At 36.7% G+C, this 21,914-nt stretch overlaps 5 protein-coding genes across 6 annotated transcripts in view; 3 read left to right on the plus strand and 2 right to left on the minus strand.

The window, feature by feature from the left end:
- Window positions 1-18: 18 nt before the first annotated feature.
- On the plus strand, window positions 19-3,795 carry LOC6647454 (protein O-GlcNAcase). Its single transcript, XM_002070624.4, has 5 exons — window positions 19-1,122; window positions 1,195-1,891; window positions 1,948-2,030; window positions 2,095-2,486; window positions 2,546-3,795. The coding sequence occupies exons 1-5, from the start codon at window positions 125-127 to the stop codon at window positions 3,403-3,405; spliced, it is 3,030 nt and encodes a 1,009-aa protein (XP_002070660.1). The 5' UTR covers window positions 19-124; the 3' UTR covers window positions 3,406-3,795.
- On the minus strand, window positions 3,749-4,546 carry LOC6647453 (ATP synthase subunit C lysine N-methyltransferase). Its single transcript, XM_002070623.4, has 2 exons — window positions 4,212-4,546; window positions 3,749-4,149 (listed from the first exon to the last, which is right to left on the minus strand). Exons 1-2 carry the CDS (start codon window positions 4,486-4,488, stop codon window positions 3,806-3,808), a joined length of 621 nt encoding a protein of 206 aa, XP_002070659.1. The 5' UTR covers window positions 4,489-4,546; the 3' UTR covers window positions 3,749-3,805.
- Window positions 4,547-4,782: 236 nt separating this feature from the next.
- Window positions 4,783-5,948, plus strand: LOC6647452 (iron-sulfur cluster assembly scaffold protein IscU). The gene is made up of 3 exons (XM_002070622.4): window positions 4,783-4,968; window positions 5,182-5,675; window positions 5,736-5,948. Exons 1-2 carry the CDS (start codon window positions 4,882-4,884, stop codon window positions 5,551-5,553), a joined length of 459 nt encoding a protein of 152 aa, XP_002070658.1. The 5' UTR covers window positions 4,783-4,881; the 3' UTR covers window positions 5,554-5,675; window positions 5,736-5,948.
- LOC6647451 (vasotab) lies at window positions 5,915-6,757 on the minus strand. Its single transcript, XM_002070621.4, has 3 exons — window positions 6,616-6,757; window positions 6,158-6,349; window positions 5,915-6,086 (listed from the first exon to the last, which is right to left on the minus strand). Exons 1-3 carry the CDS (start codon window positions 6,641-6,643, stop codon window positions 6,028-6,030), a joined length of 279 nt encoding a protein of 92 aa, XP_002070657.1. The 5' UTR covers window positions 6,644-6,757; the 3' UTR covers window positions 5,915-6,027.
- A 3,048-nt stretch (window positions 6,758-9,805) lies between these two features.
- Window positions 9,806-21,914, plus strand: part of LOC6647448 (putative transcription factor capicua) — a 43,076-nt gene continuing 30,967 nt past the window's right edge. For both annotated transcript variants that reach the window (XM_023178801.2, XM_023178799.2), the window contains exon 1: window positions 9,806-9,909. The gene's annotated coding sequence lies outside the window, so the exon portion shown is untranslated. The remainder of the gene's footprint in view (window positions 9,910-21,914) is intronic.

The raw sequence follows: 21,914 nt of genomic DNA on the forward strand, positions 1-21,914 counted from the left end.
CCAGTTCTGCTCTGCGTTTACCAACACTAATTTGCATCCTGAAAATAACAAATAAAAAAATTGTTAGCCGCTGCTACCGCTTTCGCCGTTGCAATATTTATCCTGAACTCTGATCCCGTTCAAAATGGAAGACGCCGCCAATCGACAGCTAGCGTCTCAGCAGGATGAGCAACGGCAGTTCATTTGCGGTGTTATTGAGGGCTTCTACGGCCGACCATGGACAACCGAACAGCGCAAAGATTTGTTTCGCAAACTCAAGAAGCTGGGCATGGACTCTTATATGTATGCACCCAAGGACGATTACAAGCACAGGGCATACTGGCGTGAATTATATACAGTAGAGGAAGCTGATCATTTATCAGGTTTAATTGCTGCTGCCAAGGAAGCCGGCATTGTGTTCTACTACGCCCTGTCGCCGGGCCTGGACATGACATACAGCAGCCAGAAAGAGATAGCGACCTTAAAACGGAAGCTAGATCAGGTATCACAATTCGGATGCGAAGCCTATGCCCTACTCTTCGATGACATTGAATCGGAGCTGTGCAAGTCTGACAAAGAGGTCTTTCAGACCTTTGGCAATGCTCAGGTGTCGGTGACAAACGAAATTTACCTTCACTTGGGCGGACCCAAATTTCTATTTTGCCCTACCCAGTATTGCGTCACCCGTGCCGTGCCTACCATCCAAGAATCGGAGTATTTAAATACATTGGGCTCCAAGCTAAACAATGAAATCGATATTCTATGGACGGGGGATAAGGTGATCTCGAAAACGATTACCATTGAATCTATACAGGAAATCACTGAAGTTCTACGTCGACCGCCTGTTATTTGGGATAATCTTCATGCCAATGATTATGATCAGAAGCGAGTGTTTCTGGGACCCTATACTGGTCGATCGCCAGCTTTAATACCACATCTTCGCGGGGTTATGACGAATCCCAATTGTGAATTCTTCGCCAACTTTATTGCGATTCATTCATTGGCATTTTGGTCACGCTGCAATATGGATTCCAAGATGAATAGCTCGCTGAGTGCCGATATTAAATTAGAGACTGAAAATGAGGATGAGGTCCCCGTGGAATTTCTATCAAAGAATGTATATCATCCACGTTTGGCCTTAAAGTAAGACCTATAGAGGATTCGCTGAAGTTTTGCCAGATATTTATGTTTTATATTTCCTTTTGTGCTTCTCAGGAATGCCCTTAACGAATGGCTGCCCGAATTCTTTGTGGAACGAGAAGCCTGGGGACCCATAACTAAGCCGCAACCGCAAGTACAAATGGTTATGCCAATCATACCAATTATACCATCCATTAACACTTGCATGAGTCTGACAACAACCACCACGACCACTTCAACGAGCACGAGGACAGTGCCAGAGGTGAATACCACTCAATTGCAGGCTCTGGCCGATGTCTGTAGCACTGTTAGCTCGGCTATGACGCCCATATGCAATCCGGTGATGAATTCCCTGGTCTCGCCCACCAAAGTCATAACCAACGAGGAAATTATCAATCCTATACCTACTACAGCCGCTAGCAACATTGAGTTGCCCAAGAAGATACCGATTTCTATTGTTCCGGTCCCCATAATGGAGGCGAAAAATGTTGATCCTACGTTGGAGGATAGTCTGGATAGCGAGGAAGCTAAGCAAGAGGATATTGCCATTGAGGATGAAAAAACCAGAGATTTAGAACCCGTAACTTCAAGTCTTAGTGTGGACACAATGCTAGATGACAACAGCTTGAGTCCCTTAAGCGCCGGCATCAATGAACCCATGGAATGCAGCAGCAGTCTAGCATCGCAAGTATCTCCAAAAGAGGAGCAGCAGCTACAAACACCTAAATTGATTGCCGACGATGTTCTTATGGAATCGGTCAACGATGTACATGTAAGTCTGAATCTAGTGAGATTATTTCAAAGATATCCTTTCACATATATCCATAGATCATGCATGTAGAAAGCTCGGCCTCGTCCTCATTATCAAATGCCGAAATGCGAGAGGATGAACAAATCATTAAAAATGATGAGTAAGTCAAGAAAAAAACAATGTATTTTAAAAGAATCCTTTATAAATTATTCTTTTTTTGCTAGGCCTACTCCTGTTGGATCCAAGATAAATCTGGAGGACTTAAGCCTGCTCTCTGATCTTTTCTATCTGCCTTTTGAACATGGCAGTCGTGGCTTAAAGCTCCTTAGTGAGTTCAACTGGCTAAAAAGCAATGCCAATGTCCTGCTCCAGGCCAGCGGTGATGCCAACAAGGAATGGCTGCAACGATGTGGAGCTTATGATAATCTTTGCGCTTCTGTGCAAGAATTGTTAATGAAAATTGCCGGCTGCGAAAATAAGGAAATCTGCCATGAGTTGTATTCCTATGTGTGGGACATTTCGGGTGCCCTCTCACTCCTGAATGGCTATGTCAAATGGTTAGCTTTAGGACAGTTTCCTCAAAATATGGCTTCGTATACTGAAGGCAGCTACACCTGTGAGTTTGTTATATACATCTTAATCCATTATCAACTTGAATCATTCGCTTTGTTGTAGGGTTTAGCAAAGGATGGAAAGAAGCTTTTATGTCTGGGGATCAGGAGCCATGGGTTTTTCGTGGCGGACTTATTGCCGATTTGCAGCGTCTGATGCCTGTAGATTCGGCCAATGATCTGTTTATCTACAAATTACCCGAACAACCTACGTCCAATTATTATCTTCTAAGGCCTTATTGCAGTACGGATGAGCAGGAAGTGAATGATGTTTGTACTCGATCATATCTGGAGTGCAGTCCCAATCTGCATGATGATGATGATGATGCTGATAATGAGCAGATACCTGCGCTACCGACCAATGTAATCAATATTGTGGCGGATGCCATTGTGGGCGCCCATTTGACGCTGGACTCGAAATTTTGCATTGTGGCCTATGATGGGAATGAAAGCATTGTGGGTTATGCCTGTGCTTCCTTGGATGTCAATTTATACCATCGAAACTGGGAGTTATGCTGGCTACCGGAACTTCGTGAAAAATATCCGAAATCTCTTATCGATCCGGAGGATGATGCAAATTTAGTGGGTAATGGCAAATTGCAGCAGCTCATTCATAGTTTTGTGGATAAATTCCATAATAGCACAGAACCGCTGGAAATATGTCCACCTGCCGAGGTAACCAGCTCCTTTCCGGCCGTAATGTGTGCAGCCACCACAAAAGAAGCAGATCAGCAGGACAATGGCATTGCCAAGCGTATGCTGACAGTCCTTTTGGCGGCATTGCGTGCCAATGGCTGCTTTGGGGTGCATGTATGTGTACCTGAACACAATGTGGATCAGGTCAATTTCTATACAAAAATTGGCTTTGTCGATGTGTATCGTGAAGAGAGCAGACATTGCATTTATTTGGGGCGACGTTTCTAGCAGCAGCATGAGCAGCTAGTTGGCCAGTTGTCACGATTTTTTGTGCTCAAGCCGTTGTCACATTGCGCTTTTTTGTAGCAGACTTTGTGATTGATATCGGCTGCCTTATGGTTCCTTATTATTCTGTATTCCGTGTACTCTATGGTGTACTAGCGCCATTTTTCATGTATTCTCGTCGTTTAAGGTCTGGTTCTCGTTTTATACTCTGTGTCCAATCTTTTTTTTGTCTTAGTCTTAACATGAAATTTTTTCTATTTTTTTTATATTAACGACCAACTTGACGATAGCCAAGCGAGTCCTGGCTGAATTGATCCCTTATCCTAGCATTTATATAATACGTATGTATGTATATTGATTCTATTAAAGATATCTAATATTCAACAACTAAAATTCATATTTTTCATACGGGACGTTTACTTAAATCGTAGAACCAGACTGTATTCACCCCATCATCAATGGTATGTTCGGGCTGAAGATGAGGAAGAGGGAATCGGCAGGCTATGACTTTGGCATCGTGTGGACACTCTGCAATCAATTTGTGCTCCAGATCTTGCATCATCTGCTCCACACCGAATATGACCACGTAGTTGTAGCTCTTTATGTTAAATTTCCAAAGATCGCGTCGAAAGAAGCTAGCCTGTCGGCTTACACCATGACGCAGTGCAGCCAACCGGGAGTAGTATACCAGCCAAGGATTTAACTCCACCCCATCCGTTTTTAGATCTTTGGCGTGCTGGGCAGCAGCTGAAAGGAGATTATATAATTTGTTAAGTTGTACATGGAAATTGGGAGTTGGAATCACTCACCTACAACAATCCGCCCGTCCCCAGAACCAATATCCAGCAGTTTTCCACTCTTCACATTTTTGGGTAGAAAGCTTAATACATTTTTGATTTGTTCCTCAGTCGCTGGGACATAAGGCAGGCAAATCCTTCGAAATGCCGGTGCCACAAAAGAGGCACAAACCACAGAGAGCCCAAGAGCTACTCCACCTGTGGCTGCAATTAGTATTTTGCCACCTGTCGATATCGAGCTGGACTTGCTCTTTAATTTTTGGTCACCGGCTCCATCTAAAAGTTCCATTTGCCCGGAAATTTGCGCCCACCTCGAAAATCAACATAGACATAGCCCAGCAAACATTTGCTAGGTTGTTGGAAATAGTCGTTATAAAAATAAAGTTATTATATCAATCGTTCACATTTTCTCTTTTTTTCAAACGAGTTTATAAGGTTTATTTGGTGCACAATTAAAAACAAATTGTATTGTGGAAAAAAATTCAAATATATTAACAGAAGGGTTAACAGAAGATTGAATTTTAACAGGGGCGCTACAGAAATACAAAAAGCGCAGAAATTTGGCAACTCTACTTGTCAGCTGTTCACTTTCTTAGCACGCAGTAGCCCGAGCCGAATGTGTTTTGATTTCACAACATTGCTTATAGTCATTTGTGATTAATTTTTAATTGATTCTAAAATTATGTCTTTGGTCCGGAACTCATCCCGATTGCTGCGGTCACAGCTGAAGCGGGTGCAAAGTGTGCCAGTGGCTTTATATCATGAAAATGTAAGTAATATCATAGAAATGGCGGCACTTAGAAGGTCTTTCGTAATAACTTTTACGTACTATATATGTACATACGTACTTATGTACATATAACTCATTGTTTTCATATTGCATGATAGTTAGATTACAAAGCGTTCCTCGTGGCACGCACAAAGATAACAAACATACATACACAGATATATAATATATAATTTGATATCAACTTTTTTGCAGGTCGTTGAACACTACGAGAATCCCCGCAATGTCGGTTCGCTAGACAAAAAAGATATTACTGTCGGCACTGGCCTCGTAGGCGCTCCCGCCTGCGGTGATGTGATGAAATTGCAGATCAAAGTCGATGAAAATGGCAAAATTATTGATGCTAAATTCAAAACTTTTGGCTGTGGCTCAGCCATTGCCAGCAGTTCGTTGGCCACCGAATGGGTAAAAGGCAAATCTATCGATGAGGCTGGCAAATTGAAGAATACAGATATCGCCAAGGAGTTGCGTTTGCCCCCCGTCAAATTGCATTGCTCCATGTTGGCTGAAGATGCCATCAAAGCTGCATTGGCCGACTATAAAGTCAAGCAGCAGAAGAAGGATTAAATGGCGAAATTCTACAAGCCCAGATGAATCTAATCAACAACAATAACAAACAACCTTATAATAATTGAATTGAATTATTTTTGCATTAGAATTTAGTCGCTTTGAAGCTTTTTTAGTGAGTGGTAAGTAAGATTTTCACCCATTTTACAAAAACTTAATGATAATTGAGCATTTCTTTACAGATTGCTGATAAGTCTATATATGAGTGAGTGTGTTTGGAATGGATCTTGACTGGAGGGTGGATTGAATGCGTGTGTGCGTGTCTGTTTAAATATTAATGTGAGTGTTGTTAGAGAAGGGGATATTTAAACGATATTGAAATTATACGTTATGCATAACTATAAAATACAAAAAAAAGAAATTAAATAAACTTCTATATATTTGTTCGCATTAAAGATGTATGTAAACAGTTTTATTTTATATTATCATGCACAAAAATCATTGTTAAACAAAATGGTAAGCTTGTGATTTGATTTATGATAGACGCACGCTAACTCCACCACCGCATTCGCCTTTGCTCTTCTGTTCAAAAGCTGGAATTAAGTATATTAAAATCAATCAAAATGAAGAGAGTAATTGTCAACTTTAGGATTGATATGCTTACGATCATCGGCATGCTGGCAATTGTAGTTGGCCATCACACACTGACTGCCAAAGGTTAGCAGACGTTCCTTGCTGCTATTCTTGGCCTTGGCACAAATTGGCTCGTAGTCATCGCCACAGGCACGGACACAACTATTCGTTTTGGTGTTGGTCTTGCCAGGACTGGCCAAGACAAAGGCCAACAAGCAGACGGCTAGAATAAGTTAAGAGCAAAATGTAAACAGATTGAAAGTCAAACTTCCTGGAAATGTTATTGCTATTTGATACTCTTATTTCGTTTTAATGAATATCAAAATATTATATATATTTATATTCTTAATTGATTATTTTCCACAGCGGTTTGATAACATTGCTTGAACTTTTTATTTGTATAATCTCTCATGCATCTCGGATGAATTGAATTTTAACCTTCCACTTTACATATTGATTTTATTTATTTATTTTTTTTTTTTACTTTACCTAGAAAAGCAAACAGAGCAAAACGCATTTTGTATGTAAAGTCAAAAGTTCCACGAATTCAACTGAATAAAATAAGGCACGAATAAATGACAAAAACTTTCGCAAAACCGGCTTTCAGTTGAGCTAGAATGGAACTGAATTCTGGACTGAGAGATTTATCACCTTTATATACGAATCACACACAGACAAAGCTTAGACTCGTGAACAATAGCTGATATATGAAAACATTTTGTATATACATACATATACCAGTTTCTAGGAGGGAGGCCGAGGTACATCGCCCACCTAGCCAAATATAAATTAAATTGATGTAGATTAAAAACAACAAAAAAAAAGTAAATTCAAGTAAACATAAAGTGCACTTGCCACAGATGATGATGATGATGATAGTGCCGAGGGGTAGATATGTTGATAATGGTGATGGGAAGGGGGATCCGAAGATATTTGTCATTATTCCCGGACTCTGCTTCATTCCCCTTGGTTGAGGGTGAGAATGAAAATATGTAATTGAACAGGTCATCATCATCGCATCGTTTCGTCCCACACTATGCGATTATGATGTAACTTTATGGAATAACAAAAACAAATTGGACAAATGGGGCGTCAAGGGAGGGAGTTGATATCATTGAAAACCTCAACAATTATTCCTACCATTAAAGCGAAACGTGCTTCTAGTATAAACGTGACATATCTAGTTATCCAGCAATCCCATCCAGTTCACGTGATGACAATTTTGCAAAGTGTGTCTTTGATTAATACTGTTGTTCCTGGATTAGTTATGATCGCTTAAATTCTGGTTGAGCAGCCAGTACCGGATCAACCCCAACCAGTGGTTGTGTTGCCACCTGAACAAGGACTCCTCCTTTGTGCAATATAGAAAAAGAACAATTAGATATTAGAGAATTAATTCTACAACAGAACTATTAAACAAATTTAAATTTAAAAAATTTACTTACCCCTGCTACCACATCCCAGGCTCTTTCCGTCAGACCAATTTGCCTCAGAGCACATTGCGCTCCTATCTCAAGGATCGCGTAAAATTTATCCGTCTGAAATATGAAAAAAAAAATGGGTGAAAAGTTTATGAAACTTTTCAAATACTTACAGCTTCCTTGGCACTTTGCGACAGCGGCATTGCGTTTTCTTTATTTGCATCCATTTTGTAGTTTTTTGTGAAAGATATAAATATAAATATCTTAAATTATTAACTTTTTCGTACATATGTACCTTCTCGAATTTCAGTTGAACTTTTTTGCCCAGTGGGAACATTCCAAAAGTTCACAAATGTTCCATTTTCATAATGTTATTTTTATTTTTTTTTTTACAACAACAATTACTCTTAAATGCTTATATATATACTAATTCTAACACAAAAATATTAGTTGCTTCTTTTAATGGTTGTCTATCTATCAAACAGGGCAAAAAAGGATCTATTCAATAAAAGTAAAACAATATTATAAAATTCAATAAGTATTAGAAGCCCGCAGTTTCATTTCTAAACAATTTGGCGGGAAAAAAGCCAAATTTACAACACTGCTCTGAAGGTAAGTTTCGACTCAACTCTGCGGCGATAACAGTCAAACAAATATGTTATCGATCGGTTAATTTCCATCTCTCTCGAGCATGTTCGAGCTGATTGCAAGGAGTTCGATGTGGTTACGGCGAGAGTGCAAAAAGTTACGGCGAATAAGCAAAAAACACGGCGAATATTACATTTTTTGACGGGTTGGGCGAATTGGGACTTATGGTTGTTGTTGCATTTGCAGCGAATTTTTTTCTGTTATTGTTGTTTTTGTTTTTAAGGTAAGCGGTTGTGCGGTCGGACGGCGGTTGAAAATTCATTTTTAAAAGACATAAACATTAACAAAAAATAATAAAAAATTAATGTGACCGAAAAGGCGCGTCTCCTTCGTCATTGAAAAATATTACAGAAATATTACATGTGAAATAAGCGAGAAATCAATTAGTTATTAATTATTTGCATGGTATTTTTGCCTTGTTGTTGTTTTTATTTTGAAGTCGAATTGGAAGGTTGTTGTGCGGTCGGTTGGTGATAAATTAATTTTAATTTAATTTTTGTTGAAAACAAATAATTAAAAAGAGCGAATGAACAAATGCAATTAAGAGAACTAATGGAACATTTTTAAATCCATAAATAGCAAAAGTTAATAAAATTTCTGAAATATTCATGTGAAGTGAAATTAAATGTGATAATTGGTGGGGGTGATCAAAAAACAGAGAGAACTAAACTAATTGCTGTGTGTTAAATATTTAATAAATAAAGAATGAAATGCGAGAAAATCATAAACAAGAAAATCGAAGCAAAAACCAGGCAGAAAAAAGCACGGAGCAACAGAGTTGCCAGGCCATAAGATAATACAAGTTGTAAAAAATAAGGAAACCAGAATACCACTGCAGTAAATGTTTTTTGGAAACTTTCCGTAATGTTTAAACAAACGAAAAAAAAAATTGTTCGATAAATGTTTAAACAAAATTAGCTAGTGTGGGAAGAATTATTCTTATTGGTCTTGGAATATCAGCTAAATGAGTTGGCAACACTGTGGCCAAGAGATGAGAGCGCGAGATGTTTGAGTGTATGAGTGCGTGGGTTTGTGTGACTCCGTGTGTGTGTGTGTGTGTGTGTGTGTGTGTGTGTGTGTGTGTGTGCGCGTATGTGTGGCTCTCTCTCTTGCTCATTTCAATTTTCCTCAATGAATGAAAATTTTTCACGGTAAAATGTTTTCGGTTTCGATTCCGCTGCCTTCGTCGTCGTCGTCCGTCGTCGTGTATCTGTATCTTTACTTTGGGTTTTAGTTGTAGTCGTTGTGTATTGCCGTTTTTACGCGACCAAGAACAAGATATATATAATATATATATAATATAAACACACATAAAATACTCATATTGATACTCTATTTCCCACTGACCGAGAACCAAAAACAAAAACAATGGCGATTCGCGTTTAAAATGATTAATTGTTAATAGTAGTTTTGATTGATTTTCTCTTACATATGTATGTGTATGTATATTTTCAGTATTTTTAGCCCTACTCGGTAAAGGGTAACCGCAAGTCGGCCATTCGGCTTGAAATATCAAAGTTGTACGGCAAAGAGAGAAGAGAAAAAATAAAAATTAAATATTCGCAAAGCGAGAGAAAATGTTAAATAATTTTTAAAGTGTTTCTGTGTGTTTTTAACGTGTATTGTAATAATAAAAAAAAAAATCAACAAAAATTCCTGTAGTAACAGCAAAGGAACCAGATTAAAACACTTTTGGAGGCAGCCAAAAAATAAGGTAAGCTGAAAATTCTTTAACTCATAACAACTGGGCTCTAGCCCCATCGCCCATGCCCCCCATGCTCCACGAATTCGGCCAATTGGAAAATTTCTTATTTCATTTTACTTACACTTGCTCGTGCTTCATTCACAAGACACACACACACACATACACATCCGCATACATACCTATACATTTGTACTCTTTCTCTCGCTCTCTCGCGGGCGCTCTCTCTGCCAAGTGAATTAGTGTGACCAAAGTTTAAGTGGTTTTATGTTGTAGCTGGTCAGGCCAGAATTTTGTTTTTTTTTTTTCTTTTTTCTTTTAGTTGTTGCTAACTGCAAAAACGTCAACTTTATTTGCATTAATAAAAAAAAATAAAACAATGGGCATTTGCCATAGTGTGGGTGGTTTTTTTTTTGTGCTTGTTGAAATTTGATTCAACTATGTATATAAATTACATACATATGTACATATAATGTACATCGTTTAATTCTCTGAATTTCTTCAGATTAAATTATTTACAGTGTTTTAAATTTTATGAAAATGGAATTCAACCGATTTGCCTTGAATTATTAAACCTAGATTCCATTTTCTTTGTTTAAAAATTATAATAAATTTCAAATTAACTAAAATAAAAGCATTTCCGGTTGTTGTGTTTCCACTGTGGCGAAATCCTCTCAAGCCCACCCCCAAACTATATTCACTCATTATCTTTCTCGCTCTTTCTCGGTGTGTCTCTATTGTAATTAGTAGGCAACTGCAACGATGCATGCCCCAATTTGACCTATCTCCATCTCCTGCTCCTCTACACACACACACACAGACAAAGACAGGCTTGGATAATTTACATTTGAATGTGCGTGAGCACACATTTGTTGATAATTACCAGCAAATTACTAAACGCACTTAGCAACAACAACAACAACAAAATGTCGCCTGTGATAGATATGTAAATACACACACACACACACACACAGACACCCACAACCCAAAGCACACATACACAAGCATAGCTTAACGCGTGCTCAATTGACATTTATTATTTTCGACTTCTTTGCGCCGTTTACTGCTGCTGCCGCCTCTGCTGAGGTCGCTTTCAATCCAACAATTGTTTTACTATATCATTGTCTGTGTGTATGGGTAGAAGAAGAAGCTTAAAGAAGCAATTTTTACCAGATTGAAACCCTCAAAACTCTCAGCAACTGAGAAAACTATAATTTATTTTTTAGAATTAATAAATTATGTAATTTTTTTGGTAATTTTCGGATCGATTTATCTGAAGGAGGTAAATTATGCACTACAGTTTTGAAAAATATTGTCCTCGGAGAGTTTTCTGAAATACTACTACTAATGGCCCATAATTCTGAATCAAATTTAATGAAACAAAGTGCAATCGATGCAGAATAGTAATCATTCTGGTCCGTATTCGGAATTTTAGTTTTCTGGACTATTTTTGAGATAAATTAATCGATTTATTGACAGTCTCACATTATAAAGTGTCAAAAATATTATTTCGCTTTTTAAAAGTGTGTGAGGCTATTATAAAATCATTATAAAATATAAAATGTCATCCATTTAAAGCAAGGGTGGCCACGGAAATTTAACTTGGGAGCCGGCTCTTTACCGGCAGAGGCTGGGCAGAGAAAAAGGTCACTTTTGCGAGTCGACGCACACAAAAATTTGTGTGCCTCGAGTTTTATGACGGGTCATAAAACGACCTTTTTTGGGTCGAGCGAGCGATCGTCGTCGAACTTGTGGGCAGAGAGACGGACAAGTCCCGAATTTTACGGGGAGGGGGAAAAAGGACCGCGATCTCGAGCTCGCAACTTGTGGGCAGAGAGACGGACAAGTCCCGAATTTTACGGGGAGGGGGAAAAAGGTCGCGATCTCGAGCTCGCAACTTGTGGGCAGAGAGACGGACAAGTCCCGAATTTTACGGGGAGGGGGAAAAAGGACCGCGATCTCGAGCTCGCAACTTGTGGGCAGAGGGACGGACAAGTCCCGAATTTTACGGGGAGGGGGAAAAAGGTCGCGATCTCGAGCTCGCAACTTGTGGGCAGAGGGACGGACAAGTCCCGAATTTTACGGGGAGGGGGAAAAAGGTCGCGATCTCGAGCTCGCAACTTGTGGGCAGAGGGACGGACAAGTCCCGAATTTTACGGGGAGGGGGAAAAAGGTCGCGATCTCGAGCTCGCAACTTGTGGGCAGAGGGACGGACAAGTCCCGAATTTTACGGGGAGGGGGAAAAAGGTCGCGATCTCGAGCTCGCAACTTGTGGGCAGAGAGACGGACAAGTCCCGAATTTTACGGGGAGGGGGAAAAAGGACCGCGATCTCGAGCTCGCAACTTGTGGGCAGAGGGACGGACAAGTCCCGAATTTTACGGGGAGGGGGAAAAAGGTCGCGATCTCGAGCTCGCAACTTGTGGGCAGAGGGACGGACAAGTCCCGAATTTTACGGGGAGGGGGAAAAAGGAACGCGATCTCGAGCACTTACTAGGAGTGAGGGACAAGTAAAAATAAGGGTTGTTTTTGATGAGTGCTCGAGATCGCGTTCCTTTTTCCCCCTCCCCGTAAAATTCGGGACTTGTCCGTCTCTCTGCCCACAAGTTGCGAGCTCGAGATCGCGACCTTTTTCCCCCTCCCCGTAAAATTTGGGACTTGTCCGTCCCTCTGCCCACAAGTTGCGAGCTCGAGATCGCGGTCCTTTTTCCCCCTCCCCGTAAAATTCGGGACTTGTCCGTCTCTCTGCCCACAAGTTCGACGACGATCGCTCGCTCGACCCAAAAAAGGTCGTTTTATGACCCGTCATAAAACTCGAGGCACACAAATTTTTGTGTGCGTCGACTCGCAAAAGTGACCTTTTTCTCTGCCCAGCCTCTGCCGGTAAAGAGCCACGGGAGCCAAAAGAGCCACTACGTGGCCATCCTTGATTTAAAGCTTAAATTTTTCTTTTATTTCTTGATTAAATCTCAATCTTTTGAATATATTGAACACACGAATATTAAATTTGTATTGCAATTAACATCAAGGTACTAAAAGGCAATTAGTTATTAAGCTAAAACTCTTGCTCTTTAGCCAATATTTCTAATGGAGCTGCATGAAATACTAGTCCCACCTTAAAAAGGGATTCTCCAAGTAAAAAATGATAAGTTTATTAATAATAAACAATGTCTTTTTAACGTAAATATTGAAATATAGAATATATATATATATTTTAGAAATTTTAGAAAAGTTCAGCATTGTTCAGCATCCCTGCGTTTAAAATTTATAATTTAGAATTAAGAACAAGTTCTTGACGATCTTTCAAAATGAAGTCTCAACTTTATACATATTTAACATGTGTACGCAAGTTGCTTGCTGTTTTCTTAATTCATTAAATGCTTTTTACAAATTTGGCTTACTTTGTTTTGTTTCTTTCTGGTTTTTATTATTAGTATTAACTTCTGTATAAACTAGGCACAGCACGTTTTTACTTTTGTGGTATGGGTTTCTTGTCCATTTATGGTAAGGGCGCAAAAGGCTTCCATTTTTGGTCATGAAAGCTAGTTGCACTACACTGAAAGAAATCAGAGAGCAAGACAGCGAGAGAGGGAGAGAGAAAATACATCGTTTTCAGGAAAGAAAAAAAACATCATCTATATCATAATTTATGATTTTTAGGCAAAAACAAAAAAACAAATCTTACGGAATCTATAAACCTTGAAGCACAACCTCTAAATAAAAAAAGTCGTCACAACTTCCAATCATAATCCATCAAAAAATACGAAAAAAAAAAAATAAACGACACGTAATTGCCTAAATCCAAAGACAAAACAAGATCATGTAAGTCAGAGTCAGAGTCAGTTAGAAAGACACAGCCAACAGTCATGTCAAGATGGAAAAATAAGCTGAAAATACATAAATTTGTAATGGATGATGAGAGCAGAAGGGATGGTATGTGGTGGGGAGGGGAGTGGAGTGGAGTGGAGTGGAGGTAGGTGGTAAGGAACGAACCAACAACGAAGTTCACGGGTAAAGCAAATGTCAGAGTCAGATGGTAACGATGGCTACACAATAATAAATCAACCAAAATAAAGCTTCCCTTTAACTTGGTCTTTGGAATGGAGGAAATAGCGGGAATGAGGTCTCCAGTGCGTACGTTTTGGGTAACTTAAAATGCAAAAAGGTATAAAGAACAGATTGTCAAGTAAAATCAAAGAAATTTAATTATATTTAATTATTATTTAATTGGATATTTAATATTTATAAGGAGAAAAATCTGACTTTAAGACAGACATTAACGTATTCAAAGGATGCCAAAGCTAAGAGAGTGTCGAAATGTTGGAATTAGAAGATTAATTTGAATAAATTATTTAAAAACGAACACGATTGATTGACCAGACTTACTAACTTGTCTACATGATGTAGCTTAAACAAAATAAATCTGTATGGGCACAATGTAATCGCGTTCGTAATAAAGGTTTTCTTGTGTTATATACATATACTAACCAAATCTGTCTTTCTGGTTTTTTAAAGATTTTCTAATATCATGCACAGTTTTAGCTGAATTTCGTATCTGGGTATAAGGTCGATCTACTGTACCCATAAAATGGTCTTATTTGGGGCTGTGTATACAGTCAAAGATCGTTAAATGAATACATTTTTTCTTTAAATACATAAGTTTTCTTCATGGTCATTGATTGAGCTGATTTATTAGAACTATGTGTCTATTATTTTTTAATCCCTCTTGAGAGATTAGCAATTAAATGTCTCTGGTTGTCCAACTAAGTGAGTTTTCACTGTATATGTACATATGTGCAATGAATCTGCTGCTAATGCCATCAGTCATGATCATCATTATCATTATTATCATCGCACTCATCATCATCGTCACCATCATAATCAGCAGGGAACAACAGAAGCAACAGCCGGCCAACACAAGCCACAAGCAGAGCGCTGCTGCAAAATGGCGAACGCACAAAATGAAAAAAAGAGTAACAGAAAAGAAAAACATTCGATAAAGCAGAGAGAGAGAGAACGAGTGAGAGAGAGAGAGCGAGACAGGGAGACCAAACCAAAGCATGCAGACAGAATGACAAACAGACATTCAGACTGGCATCGGCATCGCGTATACGTAGCGTAGTACACATACACCCAAAGCACATTCAGGCATGTGTATATATGTATGTATGTGTGTGTGCACATGCACGTTGCCTGGCGGGTGGTGGTTGGTGGCTAAGGGGGCTAGAGGGCCAGAAGGCTCGTGGGCAGAGACACACTAACTGAAATGAACATTGCCTGTTAGTGTAGTTGTAGTTGTTGTTGTTGTTGTTGTTGTTGCTCTTGTTGTTGTTGTTTTACTACTATGTACTACGCTTAACACCAGTAGCTGTCTGACAGCTTGGCTGTCGCACCGGCTGATTGTTGTTGGTTTATTTTTTCGGTGTAATACCCTGCACGCCAAAAAAGGGATTTAAATGGGGTATATTAGATATAGATTACATTAGATTTTATGCTATAATTATGATTTTATGCAATTTTATAATCAGAATTAGAATTGATACATAAATATAAAAGATAGAGTTACAAATTTATTAATGAGCTGTATTATTTAAGGAGTAGAAAGGATCTCACAATAAACTTTATAATATTTATTACTTTTTTTATTTACACAAATAATTAATGAATTTCATACTTTTTCATTGAAAAAGTAATGGAGTATTTAAAAAATTGAATCACAGGGTAAATTAAAGTCATCATAGTGTCTGGTTGACTGCATATCTGTTTTTTTTTTCCACTTTTCTTACTTTATGCTGGCCTTTTTGTTCGATTTTTTTTTTTGAAGTTCAAGAATATGAAAAGCAAACGCGTATAAAACTAAACGAAGAAGAGGAAAAAGAAGGAGGTAGTAAGTAGTAGTAGTAGTAGTAGTAGTCTGACAATGCGGCGGGGTGTAGCTATCGGGGGTATATACAAACTTACAGACTATATACATATGTGTACATATCTTTACATACATATACATACATATAGAAATGTATGTACGTATATATGGCTACAATATCTGAGATGTTGCCAAGCAAATGTCTTGTCTACACACATACATAGACACACACAATGAATACATGTGCGTACTTTTGGAGTTCTTCTTCGACTTCTTCTTGTATTTGGTCTTCTTGGATACACAGACACACACACAAACATTCGGATTGGAATATGTAATTTTTCGTTCATTGCTTTTGAACCGGTTTGCCATGCGTCTTGTACAACCAATCTCCCCTGCCCCCACTCCATCTTCATCATCATCAACATCATCGTCTTCGCCTCCTACTTGAATCACAAACTTTACCAAATACTACTATAAACATTGGAGTTGTACTACAACTTCTTGCGACTGACTGCCTGCCCCTCAGCCGACTCCTCAACTGCTTGCCCCTTTGATTGGTTAGTCGCTTGCTTGGAGTCTGTATAGACTTTGCTGATATTGTTGTTGGGTTGTGTCTGTTTTTGGAAGTCCATACATACATACATATATGCGCTATACATGTTCATATGATGTGCACTTGTATAGTAAATATAGTCAGTAATAAAGTCTAGGTAGTTTAAAAAAAGAATAAATTTAAAAGGACTTTTGTGGTACTTAATTTATTTTACTTTTACTACTTTAAGTATTATCTTTTTAATCGAAAGTTTAACTCATCTATAACTCCGATTATATTAACGCTTAATCAACTCAAGCGATGCCACATGATGGATAGGCATAGATAGACATTCGAATCAAACTCCGTCGCGAACGTAAGAACTCTGGTTCTATAATATTTTCAATATGAATATTAGGATATTTTAAGTTTTATAACGACAGCCCTCGCCTTTTTGCTGGTCTGCTGCTGCCTTGTTGACCCTAATCCGCACCTGTATTTCATCTTTCGTCGTCGTCTTCTGCCAAGAGGCGCAGCAGAAGTAGGGCCCGCCGCAACCAAAGAAAAGAAAAAAAAAACCAAACGAAAACATGCGTCGTCAACATTTTCGGGATCATTAATTACGTCTGGGTCTACGTCTTTTTGCCTGCCTCGGCTGCTGCTGCTGCTGCTGGTTGCCTTCTGCTGTCGGGGCTGACCAAGAACCGGAATGTTCAAGAAGGAAACAAGAAAGTTGGCTATAAGATTTGATCTCTCCCTCTCTCTCTGTGGCTCCCTCTCCCATAATCTATCTCTTTCTTGTTACTCTTTGATTTGGATTTTCAAGCTCCAACTTTATTCTTTTTTTTTTTTTTTTTTGTTCACATTAGAATTTCTATATGTTTGCACAAAGGCTGCTCTTTGTGTGTTGTTTGCTGTATGTGAAGGAATAACTGGAACTGGTTTGCTTTTTTTCTTTTTTTTTTTTAGTTTTTTAGTTTTTATCTATAACTCACCACATAAAGAGACGACGTGTGTACATACAAACATACATACATACATTCATATGTATGTATGCATACATTCTACATACAAATATATGTATTTTCATATTTCCAACATGCGTTTATGGCTATTTATACTTCCTTTTTATCGGCATCTCGATGAATAAGCCGCTACTAAAGGCTTTGGGGTTTTGCCTGTGGCCTCATTAGCGTTTGAAAGAGCATTATTACTCATCCTTCTTTCAAAAAAATTGTATATATGTATGTATATAATATTATTTATGTATAATGCCTGAGCTAAGCCGTACTTTATCATCATTTTGTTTAAACGTCTTCCCCTCCATCTCCTCTGCCCCATTTCCATTTCTATTCGATAAAGATAAAATTATTATTTTTGTATTTCTATTTGAATCACTATTAACCAGTAGCTTTAAGATTTCTCTGAAAAATTTATTCATAATGATGTTGAAAAATGAAACAATACCCAATACATTTTGTATGCTATTTATATTGAAATCGAAAACGAAATCATCGAACAACCAACCGGTTCTTCATTTCGTTCCCGCTCTCGGCCACTATTGGCCGTAATCAACAACCAAAAATATTTTTATTTATTGTGTACCAACAAAATGAAAAGCCGCAAACAAACCGGAAAATATTGCAAGAACAAAAACACAAAAAACCAAAAAAGAAAAAAAAAGTTGGAAACGCGACTGGTTATAACTATTATTCACTTTAATCTTCCCCTTTCCCTTCGTTTCATCTCCATTCAAAAGAGCAGCTATTCAGAACTTCATTGACGAATAAACCAGATATTGCCTAAAGATTATAACTTTATTCTTATATGCATATGTATCTGATGAAATAGTTAAGAACTTCTAATTCTCGTGCCAGTTTATTACCCACATATGTGGAAATTGAAATGCAAAACTGTATACTCTATACTATATAGGGAAGAGAATCAAAGTGTTGTGGAAGTGAAGAAAACATTCCACAGACTGTGTCTGTTCAATTAAGAAGAATTCGATGGTTTAATACCCTAGATCTGGCTTAAAAATTGGTTCCAACAACTTTAAGGTATTCCAAAATATTCTTTCAGATCAAATATTTTTAACATGTTTTATCCAATTTCTGGAACTTTGTCACACAGTCTAAGCAAACTTATTTAAGACGACCTTTCCAGAATGATATTATAAAAAAAGGTATAGAATTATTGGACTTTGCTTTGATAATATCTATAATCGTAGTAAATTTGAATTCTAATAAATTTTTTTTATTTTTAATTGGAAAACTATTAATTACATTGTCTTTAAAATAGTATTTTATTTTAAATAAATGAAGTTAACATTAAAAAAGATTTTTTAGATAAATTGTATTGCTAAATTATATTAGTAAAGTGTCAGAACTATCTTGTTGTATAATAGTTTATATGAAACTCAAGTGGATAAAGATACTTACAATACGAGCAATAATTGGAGAAAACTTTAATTTAAAAAGTCATAGACTTAACCATGCTTAAAAATGTCCTTCTTTTCAATATTATTACATTGTTTATTATATGAACTTAGACTTTCAGATCATTATGTTACAAATAAAATACTATATAATTTGAATTGAATTGAATCACATCACATACGTAACGATTTTCAAAAAGTGTCGACTAACATGTACTTAATTTTAAAAAGTTTAACCATATTTCAAAGCAAAGATCTAGTACTTACCTTGCCTATGATTAATAATTGGTTGATTATTTATACTTTCACAATAACTGATATACATTTTTGTCTGGGATAGGGTATCAAACAATAAAAGCAAACACACAGAGACATGCCACAGTGCTGATAAGTCAATATGTAATTTAAATTGTATTTTTATAATGATAAGCCGGTAAAATGTGACATATATATATATATATATATACATATATATAGAGATAGACAGAGAAAGGGAGAGTCAGGGAAAATGAAAGAAGAGGTGCTATGTACATACATATGTATGTATGTATGTATGATTGAATGCGTGTATATATGAACAAACTTTATTGATTTCAATTTACACACAGACACACATGGACAGCTGTTGTCGCTTTCTGTCAGTTGGTCAATTATGCCTTTTGCCTTGCGCTATCAGTTAATACTTCTATACAGACATACATACATATATGCTGTACTATATATGTACATACATATGTACATAAACTAGATGTTGCATATATAAATATCAATTTATAGCTACTTGTTGTTTATGGAACTTGCAAATGCAGATACAATTTGGTTGCCATCTTATATTATTTTCGCTAAAATCTAAATATTAAGGCATATGGTTAGCTAAATGCCATATACATCTGTTGATATTTCATATATATCTAGATACACATTCATTCTTAATGAAAAAGCACAAAATCTATATACTTCTCTGTATCTATGTATGCATTTGTTTATTTATTTGTACGTGTGCTTGTTTTTTATCTGCCTTTTGTAGCAAATGAATGAAAAGCAACAAGAAAATACAAAAAAAAATTCCCATAGACACAAGACTTTCATATATATTTATAGATACATATGTACATACAAACAACGCCAGTTTGACTATAAAATTTATTGCTTTCTGTTCGTCGTCTATCGTTTATTAGTAATCTATTGATTGGCCTAGCATTTAGCTTACTTAAATAATAATCAAGAATTTTTATATCTCACAATTTCATCAAGTTTTTTGAAAATTTCACATAATTTGTCTTGAAAGATCAAATTAAAAATCAGACAAATGATGTAACCTCAATTTCATTTTACACATTTTTTATCTGATTATGAAGGGAAATGTTTTCCATAACTACTTATTGTCCATTTTCTATCTCAAAAGATTACATTTTACACTAATAACTGCCTCTGCTATTTGGATTTAACTAGAGTATACTTTTGAATGGAAGTAAGGACCAAATACACGGCAAATAACTTAAGGGTATATTCTTTGGCATATTGAAAATATTGTCCCAAAAGGCTTATTCGAAATACGATACGAAGTTTATTGTGAGGCAATGAACTCCTTTTGTGATTCAAACTTTAAATTTTAAACGCATTTTTCTCGAAATTAATTCTTTTGAACTGGCCGCAAGGATACAGCCCGTAATTCTTATCCGATTTAAATAAAACAAAAAGCAATCGTCGCAGAATAGCCATATTTCTGGTCCCGCTCTCAATCATAATGGTAAAATTAATTTTTATTATTTTTTTTCGCATTAAACAAGAAACAAAAAGCTAAAAAAAAGATATATATCTTTGAACGTCCGAAATTTTGTTAAAAAAAATCTTAAAACTATAATTGAGGTTGGGACTAGAATTACATCTCTTCTGAATCTAAATCCAGCTTAAATTTAAATTTCAGACAGATGATTCTGCTTAAGTCAACTCCTAAGGGGAATATAGTATGGCCATACCCAGGTGTCTTGCATTTCTTATCATATCTGCCCAAAAATAATATAAAACTAGTTCCGTTAACAATTTTTATCAACAAAATAAAATAAATTTCTAATCAAATTACACTACATCTTGTGAATTACTTATCAACTATTGCAATAAACAACATTGTCAACTAAAACTACATTACGATTGATAGAATAACTTGATTTATGTAAATGTTACTCGTTTTAATAGCTTTATTTTCATGCAAAAACTGTTTACTATCTGATGATACTACAGCAGTATTTATAATTTATATATATATGTATATGTATATACCTATATAGTTTCAACCTTAATAATTCTCTTTGATCATCAGTTTTTTTGTTTGGTGTTTAAATAAATTTCCTTGACTATTAAGATATTTTCATTTTCGGTGCGTGCCACATTAAATTCGAAAATACAACACGAACCCACAATAATAACGATGATGATGATCATTATGATGATGATGATGATATCTCCATAGTTCCATAGTTATTACTCACGGCACGTCACAACAAAATCTAAAAAAAAAAACAACAAATAAATAAGAAATATTTAAAAAATAAAAAAAAAGGCAAAGCGAAACAGAACTGAACTCAAAATTAAGATATGCTAAAAAGGCAAAAAAAAACAGAAACTTGGTTGATAGTAGTAGGTAGTAGGTCGCAGGAGATACACGGGGGAGTCGCAGAGCTCCGAAAGGAGGGGCGAGGGGGAGGGAAACTTGTTGACAACAACTTTGGGTGCTAGCTCTCTGGGGCTGTTTGTTTGCTTGCTTGGTTGGCTTTGATGAGAATCGCCTGTTAATTTTTTTTCAATACCCCTCAAACCATAATGTACATTAAAAATGGGTATATTAGCACTAACTAAAACAGTTAATTGCTCATTGAGGGATGGGAAATAGTAGATACTTTTGATTAGTTATAAAAAAAGCTATATTAAAAACAAAATTAGAATGATAAATAAGTTTAAATAAGAAACTAGTCGACGAGTTCGAAGCATAATTCATTGTTTAATATATCAAATTATTTTCTATATATATTTTTTTAAAAGAAGAAAGGTATTTCAAAGTCGCCAATTTAATTTTGAGTGGAAAGGAAAGGAATTCTCTTTTATTTTTTTATATATATATGTACATATGTATATACTTGTATATTTTTATCTATACGAAATGGTGTGCGCTGCGTTGTCGTCTCTC

This window comes from Drosophila willistoni, chromosome 3R (assembly GCF_018902025.1).
Source record: "Drosophila willistoni isolate 14030-0811.24 chromosome 3R, UCI_dwil_1.1, whole genome shotgun sequence".
NCBI classification, from domain to species: Eukaryota; Metazoa; Arthropoda; class Insecta; order Diptera; family Drosophilidae; genus Drosophila; species Drosophila willistoni.